Raw genomic sequence first — 13215 nt, forward strand, 5'->3', positions numbered from 1 at the left:
GTGCAGTAGTGGGAACCGGAATCTGCGTCACAGTCTGCTTTCGGGCTTCAGTAAGCCACCTTTTCCCATTTCTCAGGGAGTATCCCAAATAAGTCACTTGTTGTTGGCAGATCTGTGCCTTCTTAGCGGATACCCTGTACCCCAATTTGGCAAGCTCAGCCAAAAGGGCTCCAGTGGCCTTTTGGCAGGTTCTCCGAGTAGGGGTGGCAATCAATAAGTCATCAACATATTGTAACAAAGTTACCTGTGGGTTAGAAGCTCGGTAGAAAGCCAAGTCTTGATGTAGAGCCTCATCGAAGAGGGTGGGCGAGTTCTTAAATCCTTGTGGCAAACGAGTCCAGGTCAATTGTCCAGTAGTTCCTGTGGAGGGATCTTTCCATTCAAAAGCAAACAGCGGTTGGCTGCTCTGGTGCAAGCGCCGACTAAAGAAAGCATCTTTTAAATCTAAAACTGAATACCAGGTGTTTTCCGGGGCCAGGGAGCTTAGTAGGTTATAAGGATTTGGCACGGTGGGGTGAATGTCCTGTGTCCTTTTGTTGACTTCTCTTAAATCTTGTACTGGTTGGTAGTCTCCCGTTCCTGCCTTTTTACAGGCAGCAAGGGGGTGTTCCATGGGGATTGACATTTTACTAATATCCCCTGTTCCATAAGCTTCTGGATATGTGGCCTAATTCTGTCCCTGGCTTCTTTACTCATTGGATATTGTCTCACAGTTACTGGTAAGGCTGAAGCTTTTAGTTCTATGACTACAGGGGGCTGGTTCTTGGCGAGCCCCATGCCGGCCGTTTCCGCCCAGGCTCCTGGGAACCGGTTAAACCACTCCTGACTAATTTTGGAGGGCTCCGGTCCCTTAAAAAGACGGTATTCATCCTCTAATCTTATAGTCAGGACGCTTAAGCTCAAAGGTTTATTCTCTTGATTGGTCACCAGAGGTTCCCCAGCTTGAAAGGATATTTGGGCCCCCACTTTGGTTAAGATGTCTCTTCCTAACAGGGGTGTGGGGCATTCTGGTATGACAAGGAACGAGTGGTTTACTCGTCCTACTCCTAAATCCACTGTTCTCCAGGTAGTCCACACATATTGTTTCTGGCCCGTAGCCCCGATCACCCAAGATTTTTTATCAGAGAGGGGGCCCTTTGCCTGAGTCAATACAGAATGTTGAGCACCGGTGTCTACCAGGAACTCAACGGGTTGCCCCTCCACTCTCAGAGTTACCCTGGGCTCGGGGAGGGGCTCCGAGCCCCGTCTTCCCTAATCCTCGTCTTCCAGCAGGGACAACACCTTCTTCGGAGGCTTTTTTAGTGGCTTTTTAGGGCATTCTTTTACCCAGTGCCCTTTTTCCTTGCAATATGCACATTGATCTTTATCCAAAGGAGGCCGGTTGCCCAGGTGTCCTGCCTTACTAGTTCTGCCGCTAGAGGGCGGGCGTCCCTTTCCTTCTACCACTGCGGCCAAGATCCTTGTTAAATTTTTCTCATATTTCCTATCCCTTTTTTCCTCTTTACTTTCTCTTTCCTTCTCCTTCCTCAGTTCCTTTTCTTCCTCAGTCTCTCTCTTATGATAAACTTTCTCAGCTTCTTTCACTAAATCTCTCAGCGACAAATCTTGGAAGCCTTCCAATCTCTGAAGCTTCTTTCTAATATCGGGTGCTGATTGCCCAATAAAAGCAAGAGCCACTGAGGCACTGTGCTCCTCGGAAGTGGGGTCAAAGGGAGTATACCGCCTGAAGGCTTCCATCAGGCGTTCTAAGAACACTGCAGGCGCCTCAGTGGCTCCCTGACTGACCTCTCTTACCTTGGCCAAATTGGTGGGGCGCCTCACGGCCCCGCGAAGACCCGCCACCAGAGCCTGGCGATAGATGGTTAGTCGCTCCCTACCTTCTGGGGAATTAAAGTCCCAGTTGGGTCTGGTCAGTGGGAACCCCCTCTCTATATCATGAGGGAGTTGTGATGGTCGTCCGTCAGCTCCAGGCACGTTCTTTCGTGCTTCCAGGAGGATCCTTTCTCTTTCTTCCGTGGTGAAGAGCACCTGTAAAAGCTGCTGACAGTCATCCCAAGTGGGCTGGTGAGAAAACATTAGGGACTCTATCAGTCCAGTTAGTTTCTGCGGTTCTTCTGAAAAAGGAGGGTGGTTAGCTTTCCAGTTGTATAAATCAGCAGAGGAGAATGGCCAATATTGCAGAGGTTGGAAAGGCGGGTCCCCTTCCTCTCCTAGGATGGGGGCCCCATAAGATCGGAGGGTAAAAATACCCGGCGGGTCCACTACGGCCCCTCGGCGGCGTTGAGTTCCCTGGGCTGGTCCCGGAGGCGGTCCCATTGCCCCGGTGCCTGAAGCTAGAGGCAGTGGGGGCACCTGGGCTGGAAGTGCCGGGGCTGAGGGCGCCGGGGCTGGAGGCGCCGGGGCTGGGGCAGGAGGGTAGGGAGGGGGATCATCAACCATGAGTAAATCTTGAGTGTCAGGGTGAATTTTGGTAGTTTCTTTTTCCTTGCTCTGAGGTTGAGCCTGGGCCACTAAGACTCAAGAGCTCATTTTCTTTTGCACCCAGGGCTTTACCCAGGGTGGTGGATTTTCCACTAACTCCTGCCAGACCACAATATAGGGTTGCTGATCCGGATGTCCTTGAGACGAACTCTGAAAAACAACAGCTTTTACTGCAAGTAAAGTGGAGAGGTCAAAAGTCCCCTCCGGGGGCCACCCTACATTAAGAGTGGGCCACTCGGAGGTACAGAAAGTCTGCCATAGCCCCTTCTTAACTTCTACTGACAAATTGTGTGCCCTCGCTCTCACTTCTGTCCAGTGATCTAACGTCAGACTGAGTGGAGTCGTTACCGTCTGTCCCATGGTCAGTATAACAATTATTAGACACGTACAGAACACAAAAAACAGAGACACACAGAGATTAGACACACAGCGGCCGCACTTAGTTTTCTTCAGATTTCTGACCAAAAACCAAAAAGAATCAGTGGGCTGATACTCTTGGCGCCCGAATATCAACCTTATCTCATCAGATTCACTTTGCCGGAAAAACAGAGGAGAGGCCACCAGGCGTCCCTGGCCCTCCAATCTCCCTGAGGCGTCCCCCAGGGTTGCAGCCTGCGGTTCTCCAAGTACGTCTACCGACCGCAGTCTCGATCCCTTTACGGGATCGGGACGACTGCCAGACAAGGGTACCCCTTTTCAGAATTCTGACCGGTCTTACCAAGAAACAGAAAACAGAACACAGACAACTCAAGGCGCCACTTAATCTTACCTCTCCCTCCAAGGGCGACTTTCAGGAGTGAAACGGGGCGAGCGCACAATCCCGGACGAGCCCCCAAATGTTGGATTCTCCCAGAGGAGAGCGCCGCCCCAAATCACTCACAGAAGGCGTCTCTTGATGCAACAAGCAAGAGGAATTTATTCAGAGACCAGCTAGCTGGGGTCCAAGTGTCAGCCCGATGCAGCGGGTCTCAACAAGGACCCCGAGCACTTAGAGTCAGAGGTTTTTATAGCATTTTCAAAAAGGGCAGTATTTTTCCACAAGCACATCACATTGTTTTTCCAAAAACACATACATTTTGGCTGACGCCACATCCTGGGGGTCTGGTGAGATAAGATCACCCTCGGAATGTTAGGGTGGTTCTTAGTAAGGTAAGCTTGGTATGTATGATTAACTGATTGAGGTTGGCTAACTAAAGGTCACTGCAATCAATGCTGGCTGACTAACTTGTTTTTCAAGGTTCTAATATTTTCCTATTTTCTTCCTTCTAGGTTAGAAAATGGTGTCTAAACTTTTAAGATGGCTATACTTATGCTAACTTTCTATCTTCAATAAGGTTGATTCTTAGTGAAGGGTTCTACAGTCTAAGAATCAAATTAACATGAGACAGATTAACAGAAAGGCAAAAAAACAGTCTAATTACATGCCTATGGGAAAGCCACACACATGGGTTCCAAAGACAGGGAGAAAATGAGGTATATATATATGTCATCCTGAAGCTGATAGGCATCTGAGACTTCAAAGGAAGGGGAAGCAATTCTCAGGAATATGAAGAGTAAATGTTTGATAAACAAAATACTTGATGGGCCACACAGAAACAATAAGGGAGCACAAAAAGGAATTTTAACAGATTTAGCCCCATCCTTCCCTGTCCACCACCTTTAGTTTACATTATAATACAGACATTATACATTATAATACATTATAATACAGACAAAATACATTATAATACAGACATCCTCCTAGAGCAGGTCCTCTATCTGAATTCTTTCTCTGCAGCTCTGGGGAGGAGGTCAGAGTTTCTTTCTGTGTTTCTTTGGGCCTCGATTGTTCTCAACTCCGAAATCTGCATGTCAACGTGGCAGATCTTGAGGCAGCCTACCCTTGGTCCCTACCAGAGCATGGAATTATGTACCATATGAGAGTTGCCAGATCTGTCCCTATTTACCTAGCTTTTCTGCTTGGCTACTTGTCTCACTTGAGGGTTTCAGCCCGGGACAATTCACTCTAGATTCTGTGAGATGGGGTAAGAACAACAATGTGAGGGTAAAAAGGGGCTCATACCATGTGTTATTTATTCTCAGGGCAGTAGGTCGAATGTTAGAATATTACGTCTCCATCTCTGCCTCCCAGTCAGCCTCTGCTGCAGGCTCTGCCCTTGCCTCCAGCCTCTACTCTCCTGTCTCCTGCTTGCTTGCTATCTTCTCTAGGCTCTGCTCTTAGCACTGTTCAGTGTCCCATAGCAGTGGTTCTCAAAGTAGTTCCTGGGCCATGAGCCTCAGCCTCACATGGGAATTTATTAGAAATGAAAATTTGGGAGCCCCATCTGTAGACTCAGACACCTCTGATGGTAGGGCCCAGCAATTACTGCTTTAGCAAGCCCTGCAGGTGTTCATCATGCTGCTAAAATAATGACAACTGTTTTAGTCATCTCTTCATATATTACAAAATGATTATTTATATATATTATTAAATGACCTTCCATATGTTATTAAGTGTTATCCTGTGAACATACAGTTGTTTTTACTTTTTTTGTATGACATTATAGTAAAGGCATTTTCCAGGTTTTTTTGCATATGTGTGTGACACTACTTTTTTAATAGACACAGTATTGCCACCAGTGGGTTTATTCATAGTTTTACTTCTTACCCCCTTTTCCTTGGTCCTTTGGCTTTGCTATTTTCGCACTTCTGTGTCACGCTGTAGAAAAATTTTGTCCATAAACTATTTTCTGTATTTTGGAAGTAAAAGGTAACACATTCTTAAAATTAATGTTACAGAAGACATAAAGCATGAAAAAGCAAGATATATATTTGACTATAGAAATTTAAGCTCTCTGTAATTTAAAAAAATAATGCTAAAAAGCAAATAGATTGAGGAAATGGGATACGGCATTTTTTAATAAAAATAGCTCATACAAATTGATAAGGAAAACATTAAATCTGTAATAAATAGACAAAAGAAATTTAGAAATTTAAAAATGAATAGATCTAGTGAAACTCTTGAAAAAAAATATTCAGCCACAATAGTGATAGAAAATTGCATATCATAATAACAGTTAGATACTATTTTTGTTTTTCAAATTAGCAAGGCTTAACATAATACCCGCGCTGACAAGAGTGTAATAAAAAGGGCACCAGTGTAAACTGCCATTTAAAACTATTTGGAAAACAACAGAATCAGGACCTTTAAAATTTTTAGATATTTGTCCTGTAACCTTCATCCTTCAAAAGTTTTGTAAGTACTGAATTCTGGGGTAAATAAGTGATAAATTTACTAAGCTTAAAATGAACAGAATCTTAAAGTTTCACTTCATTCTCCTTTGACCTCTAAACAGACAGCACAATTTTGAATACCTATATTTTATTCTTGGGAATATGCTAATGGTTCTCCTATTTGATTTTCATAACAACTATGAGATACAAAGTATTAAACTGTATTTTACAGATAAAGAAAAACAAAAGGTAACCTGAAAGTATTTTGAATTTTTTTAAAAGTATATTTAATGTAAGAGATGTTTTATAATACTAATTAGTCTCATGTTTTATTATCATAGTGCTTGTGGATGTCAGACTAAGAAACTGACCTTGCATTTAAAGATAAAAATAAATATCCTGCCTTTGAATTGAATCTACACAATAAATATGATTCAGACTTTATACTCCATTGTCATTGTAATTATCATCTCTCATTTTGGGTAATCTGGATCTCAACCCATTGGTTTGATTTAGCTTTCCAGTTCTCAGGGAACAATAGAAACCAGTCTTCAGGATATCGAAAGCAGGTTATCTCCAGGTGGACTGCTGGCAGATACATGGGCCCATCAAGAAGGCACTCATCCAAAAGATAGACAGTAGGTCATAACTTTATTGGTAGTTTCTGTTTTTATTATCAAATGGCCTTTTTCACATTGACTCAACTAATTTGTTTGGGTTTTTCTTCCTTAGTGTAGAAAAACTGCAAGTCCTGTTAAATTGCATCACAGAAATTTACTATCAGTTCAAAAAAGACAAAGCAGAACGCAGTAAGTAAAGTTTGCTGTTTGTTAATCTAATCAGCCCTACTAATTGTAATTCAGTTGAAGTAATTTGGTGTGTTTGTTAGAGTGGCTACTTATTTCAGAGACTTGATTCTATCAGGAAAGAGGTTGAATGTACTAAAAATTATTCTTAAAACCAACCTTTTGAATATTTTAAATCAGGGGTCATGAACTCTAAAACCTTTAGAGGCCAGGCAGGTAACAAAAAAAGGAGTGAGATTGGCTAGTGGAGCCTGAGGACAACTGGAAAGGAAATACGCATCTAAAGGGCAGCCACTACTCACATTCACCTGATTTCTTACCCATTGTTCCTGTATCTCAGGAGAAGCTAGAAATACAGATGTTATTAGAAATATCCTGATTTTTAAATGTTGGCAGTTAATGGTTTTTTATGTTAACACTATACAGACAATTGTGGGCTAAACCTAACCCATGCGTCATGAATTTGTGACATCTGCTTTAAACTCAGCCTCTTTGAAGTAATAATCTCAGAAAAAAATACTGTGTTCAGTTTTATGATTCTGCATTTACAGAATCAATATGTTTTCTTATTTTTAGGACTAGCATACAATGAAGAGCAGATCCACAAATTTGATAAGTAAGTGTCCAGATTATGTTTAATAACTATTTTTTGTTATTAATATGATTCCTCTTAAAGTTAAAATTATTTACAATAAAAAGTACATTTTAATCTTGGCTTTCCAGAATTTTTACTAAGTGTGTATATATTTGAAGCCCACCTATCTGGTCCCTGGTTGAGAGGTTGCTGAGATCAGTGAATGAGATGGCAGTCTTCTGCCTCGGTACTCTGCTTGCAGAAGGACAGATAATAGAGATCATGGGCAAAGCCAGACTTAACCACCTTCTTAACCTTAACCTCATCAAATAGTTTTTGATACTTGTCTTTCTCATCTTGTTGCTATAATGTCAATCTTAGAACTAACTTTGACTTTCTACTGTAAATATTCTAAAGCCACAATAGTCATTACAGGGAACAGGTCACTTTCAAATATATAACATTTGTAATACCAGGAATAGAAATAGTGACATCAGTTTAAGCCTCTGATTATTTCTAAATTATAGGCAAAAACTGTATTACCATGCAACAAAAGCCATGACCCACTTTACAGATGAATGTGTCAAAAAGTATGAGGCATTCTTGGATAAGTCAGAAGAGTGGATGAGGTAAGTAAACTTTTTGGGGAATGATTAGTGGTTGACTGCACAATATACAATTTAATGTATGTTGTATATTTTAAGTAAGATTTCATTAGACAGCTTATATTAATTCTTCTTGTTTTTCAGAAAGATGCTTCATCTTAGGAAACAGTTATTATCCTTAACGAGTCAGTGTTTTGATATCGAGGAAGAAGTATCGAAGTATCAAGACTATACTAATGAGGTATAGCTACCATAGTACCTAAAAAAAAGCTGTTGTACTATTAGGAAATTTTTAAATAAAATTCTTAATTTATATTTGATAATGATTAAGAAGGAAGAAATAGGATATAATATGCCTGTATTTAGCTCTGCTTGCCCATTTGTGATATGTATTTTGAGCCGTTTCAAAAACAACATGTTTTATAGTTAAAAGCATCTGAGAGACCATTCTTTTATATATATAAGAAAAGCTTTTTAAAAAGAATGTGATTTAACTATTTATCATTAATGGTTTTAAAATTAAAACTTAAAGCTATAAAGAGCTTTTTAAAACCTGTAATGTTTGATAGAAGATCTGTGGTAAGCACTTTGTTCTGTGATTGATGTGGGTTTTTCTGATGTTTTAGTTACAAGAAACTTTGCCTCAGAAAATGTTTGCAGCCTCCAGTGGAATCAAACATACTATGACCCCAATTTATCCATGTTCTAACACATTAGTGGAAATGACTCTAGGGTAAGAATTTATTATTTAGTAACTATGATATTTCTGTGTGTGTTTATTTCAGCATGCGATCTTACTCTTTCCTTTTTTTATTAAGGTATTATTGATATACACTCTTATGAAGGTTTCACATGAAAAACAATGTGGTTACTACATTCACCCATATTATCGAGTCCCCCCCACGTACCCCATTGCAGTCACTGTCCATCAGTGTAGTGAACGATCTTACTCTTTTATTTTGAAATTTTTTATATTTGTTGTGAGTATATTTGCTAATCTTATTTAATGACCTAGTTCAATCTAGAGAACTAAAATAATATAAATATAATTCTAAAATATTTGCATACTTTTTCGAGCAGAGATGCTTATCATCCTTATTTTATATGTATAGTATGAAGAAATTAAAGGAAGAAATGGAAGGTGTGGTTAAAGAACTTGCTGAAAATAACCATATTTTAGAAAGGTGAGTAATGCAAATATTCTGCCCTGTGATTTTATATGCAATTGAGTATATGTACATCTGTACTTGTATCTGTCTGTCTGCTTGTATCAATATGATAAGCAGTGGGAAAGGGATATAAGAATTGGAACCCTAATATTTTATGACTTCCATAGAGCCTCTTAATATGTTTAGGGTTATTTGGATAAAGACAAGTCAACTGTGATTGATACATTTTATAGAAGCACTGGTTAGTAGAATTATTTGCTTGTTTGAACCACTTTGTGAAAACAAAACTCTCTTACACATTATTTTCATAATATTTTCTCATTAGAATCATAATTTTCAGTTTTGGAATAAGATTGCTTATAAGATGCCAGCACTCTAAATGGTGCTACGTAAGTCATATTTAGCTAATAGAACTCTTAGGTTCTGTTGTACCCTTAAGTGCTCATCCATGGGTTCTGTAAGCCCTAAAATGCTAATAGAAATATTTCACATTTATATGGTATCTTGTACACTTGAAGGGCATATTTGTACTGCATTATCTTACTTAACATGCATTCCAACCTTATACAGTAGGTAGCAGAGCAGATAGCCTTTATCCATGTTCTGTTGGTAGTGAAGTTCATACCTAAAAAGATGAGCTGGAGCTAGAACTCAGCCTCCTATATCCTCAAATAATCCTTTGCCCACTACACCTATTCTTTCAAATAAAAAGACTAAATAAAAGTTCCTAAAGCTTAGAAAGATTATCAGAAAGTCACATAATTTTTGACCTATGTGCAGAAAGTTACCAGATGCTTCTGTAGTGTTACCAATTTTTTTTAATGAATTGATTTTTAGAATACATTCTATTGTAAAAATTTCATACATGTTAATGGTAAAAATTTGGAAAAGACTCCACCTGCCCTTTCTCATGTCCCTCTGCTCCTGCAGATATAATCAGTATTAATAATTTATTGTACATGTGTGTTTTATAAGAATGGAATAATTCTGTTCAGTCTTTTTCACTGAAGGTTATGTGTCATGGGTACTTTTTCATGTCCGTACATAAAACTCTATGTTTTTTTCATTGTTAACAGCTTCCCAATACTCCAATATGTGATTCTACCATAACTATTTGTAACACATTCCTATTTTTTGGGCATAATTTCTCACAATTATAAACCATGCTTCAGTGAACGTACTTGTATACAGAGCTTCATGTAATTGTGTAAGAATTTTTGAGGGATCAATTTCTAGATGTGAAATTGCTAGGTCAAAGGATGATGCACACTTCAACTTTGATAGGTATTACTGATTTGCTCTTTAAAAGGCTTATATGTTATAGTCCCAAACAGACAAAGCCATGCTTTTGTCAATACTGTCATCAGGTTTTTAAACGTTTGTTGATTTGTTTAGAAAAACAGATACTTTGTTTTAATTTGCATTTCTTTGGTTAATACTGATGTCAAGCATCTTTTTACTTTCATTCAACTTTTTTGGCCAATTGCCTACTGGGTTTTTTAATCTTTTTCCTATTGGTTTATAGCACTTACATAGTAATTATCTAACTTTTTTAGTATCTAATTTATAGTTTCTTTACAACTTCAGCTAAATCCTGAATTTATCCTATAAGGCTAAAGAATCCGCAATAGAAGAGACTATTAAAATACACTTTAACAAACTGTTACATTGAATCACTTAATGCCTTGTGGAATAAAATCCCCACTTCCCAACATAGGCATGTCCAATCAGTCAGTTCCCCCTGTGTTTATATTACAGTTCACTTGCAATATATGGGTGATGAAATACAGCATCGTCATAACTTAAATGTTAAGTGACTGCTGAAGGATTTGTGCCAGAACTAATAGGAGCCAGGTCTTGAGCACTGTCTCTATATGCATAACTCGCAGTCACTTCACATTTTTTTCTACCTAAAAATCAGTATCACTCTTCCCAACTCATTTTCCCCTCTGATTTCCTCATCCTCTTCAGTGGAACCACCTTTCTCCTACTTCCTTGAACATGTTATTTTAGACACTTACTCTTTACTCCCTTTCATCAGGTTTGGTAGTCTTCCTTCAAAATGTTCCGTATTTCCCCCCATCACACTCATTCAGGTCTCCTTTACTCTTCCATGTGAGCTGTGCTAATAACTTACCACCTGTTACCTTAACCCCAGGCTCTTCCCATCTGCCATAGGTATTACAGCCAAAACCATCTTCCCAAACACTAGACTAATCATGCCATGCTGTTCCCTTGGCTCAGAAATTCCTAGTCATTCCTGTTACCTAAAAGGGCAAGTCTCAATTCATACCAGAATTCAAAGAATATAATAATCTGGCCCCCCACCTGTTCTCTCACCTTTTTTTACCCACTACTTCCCCAAATAACATTCTGTTCTAGCAGGTTCCATTCCTTAGTGTCCTTGAGTATGTCACACTCCCAACTCTACATCTTTGCCTATAAATCACATCCCACCAAAATGAAATTATCCAGTTCTTCCCAATATTTTCTAGATTTTCTCACTTTCCATTTTCTCTTAAGAAGTCTTCTCAAGCTACTGAACTGTATTTTTTCACATACTTAATGATAATTCTACTGTTTCAGTGAAAATAGAGCAGATCATGGTTTTAAAAAAAACCTTTAAAAATAACAGTTTATTCCTCTGAAAAGTATACTGTATTCTTCCTTAAAATGTTGGGAGCCAAATAAATAAATCTTTTGAGATGCCTTTTTTCTTTTGTGTTTTAGGTTTGGCTCTTTAACCATGGATGGTGGCCTTCGCAGTGTTGACTGTCTTTAGCTTTCTAAGAAATTTGAGAAAGGTTTCAGTTTGCACAAGGAAATAATGCTGAGGCATTAAATAAATGCCTGTATAGATGGTCTCCTGTTTCTACAATTCAGTATTTGATGTGGTCATGTAAATATGTACAATATTGTAAATACATTAAAAATATATAAATTTTTGGCTGCTGTTAAGATGTAATTTTACCTTTCAACATTTATAATTACATGAGGACATTTGACCTCAGTGAGCACAGAAGAAAGCCATGACCCATAGGCTGAGATGCTGATCCTCTCCTCTTCTGAGTGAGACTAAGTCACACATCTCTGACAGCCTCCTGGAAACATTTTTTAAGCGGACCCAAAATTGTCATTCTTACAAATCAAAAAAGGCTTGAGAGTTGGCACATTGTGGCTTCTGTGGGTGGGGAATAGAACTGAACCACTGTTTTACTAGGATCACAGTTTTATGAGAAGGATAAAGTGATACTATCTCATTTTACAAGATGCCCAGATCCCAGTTATCCTTGTATCTGTTTAATTTCAGATAAATTATTGAGCAAATTTTTTCAAGTGATTTAATTATTAAATACTATTCATTTTTATTTTAGTTATATATGTGTTACAGTCATAAAAATTTTAGGATCATTTCAACTGTTCTAAGCCGTAAATACCTTAAATTCTGCTTAGTACTTGGTGAAAAAATATCAATAAATTTATGAATTTTAATGTAAAGAGTTTATATTTTTCTGTGTACAACAGCTTGAGAAACGAAAGTTATCTTTTGAAAGAAATAATATGGGTAATGGGTGATGATGGTAAATTATTTTCAGAATATTGGATGTAGGGACAATTTTGTGTCTTTTCTAAACTTCCTGATTCTGTTTAATAGAAATTCTTTCATAAATTTATGGTATACAAATCTAGGAAGGTTCTCTTTAAAAATCTGTTTCTCTTTAAAAACCCATCCAGAGTCCTAGAGTAAACTCAGCAAGAAATTACTTCATTCAGTAAGGTTTGGTTTTGGTTTTGGTTTTGGTTTTGGCTTCTGATTTATCAGAGTATTAAATGTGATTTTGCACAACCTGTGTATCAAAAAGACATCATGTCCTAAAGAGTAAATAAATTTGACTACCATGAACATTGGGAAACTAAAAATGGAGTAAGACTTTTATGAACTCCCAAATGGATGTATTATTTTAGTGGTGAGTTTTAGGTGTCATGTGTACGCATTATAGCTGTAAATGCATGGGAGAATGACTTTACTTTTAAAAATAGTTATCCCCTGTCAAATACCTGTTTGTTCTGAAAGTGAGACAAGGGGGTGTTCAGTCCCTCTTGATTTTTGTTTTCCATTTGTCCATCTAATATGTATGTCTTTAATTGTGCATCTAACTTGTATGTCTTAATTGTTAAAACTTAATGTTTTGTTCCCCATTATAGCAACATGGAACCAAGCATTCTTGCTTTCAATGTTTCACCCTCAAAAATACATCTTCATTGAAAACATCATAAGTTAATAAATACAAGGTGGTACCAGTTGGCTAATCTGATTTTCAGAGTGACTGTTTAAGTGAAATTATAAAAGATGTTCTCCTCAAAAT

At 38.4% G+C, this 13215-nt stretch overlaps 2 protein-coding genes across 2 annotated transcripts in view; one reads left to right on the forward strand and one right to left on the reverse strand.

Moving 5' to 3' along the window:
• TBK1 (TANK binding kinase 1) overlaps positions 1-11793 on the forward strand; it is a 44989-nt gene extending 33196 nt beyond the window's left edge. Inside the window, exons 14-21 of the mRNA XM_036894924.2 lie at positions 6211-6332; positions 6427-6503; positions 7077-7116; positions 7602-7703; positions 7824-7920; positions 8306-8412; positions 8792-8863; positions 11579-11793. Coding sequence (XP_036750819.2) covers positions 6211-6332; positions 6427-6503; positions 7077-7116; positions 7602-7703; positions 7824-7920; positions 8306-8412; positions 8792-8863; positions 11579-11630 — 669 coding nt within the window. The 3' untranslated portion in view covers positions 11631-11793. The remainder of the gene's footprint in view (positions 1-6210; positions 6333-6426; positions 6504-7076; positions 7117-7601; positions 7704-7823; positions 7921-8305; positions 8413-8791; positions 8864-11578) is intronic.
• LOC130679096 (uncharacterized) lies at positions 1252-2439 on the reverse strand. Its single transcript, XM_057486849.1, has one exon. The coding sequence runs from the start codon at positions 2437-2439 to the stop codon at positions 1252-1254; it is 1188 nt and encodes a 395-aa protein (XP_057342832.1).
• Positions 11794-13215: the final 1422 nt, after the last annotated feature.

This window comes from Manis pentadactyla, chromosome 10, assembly GCF_030020395.1.
Source record: "Manis pentadactyla isolate mManPen7 chromosome 10, mManPen7.hap1, whole genome shotgun sequence".
In the NCBI taxonomy this organism is placed as follows: domain Eukaryota; kingdom Metazoa; phylum Chordata; class Mammalia; order Pholidota; family Manidae; genus Manis; species Manis pentadactyla.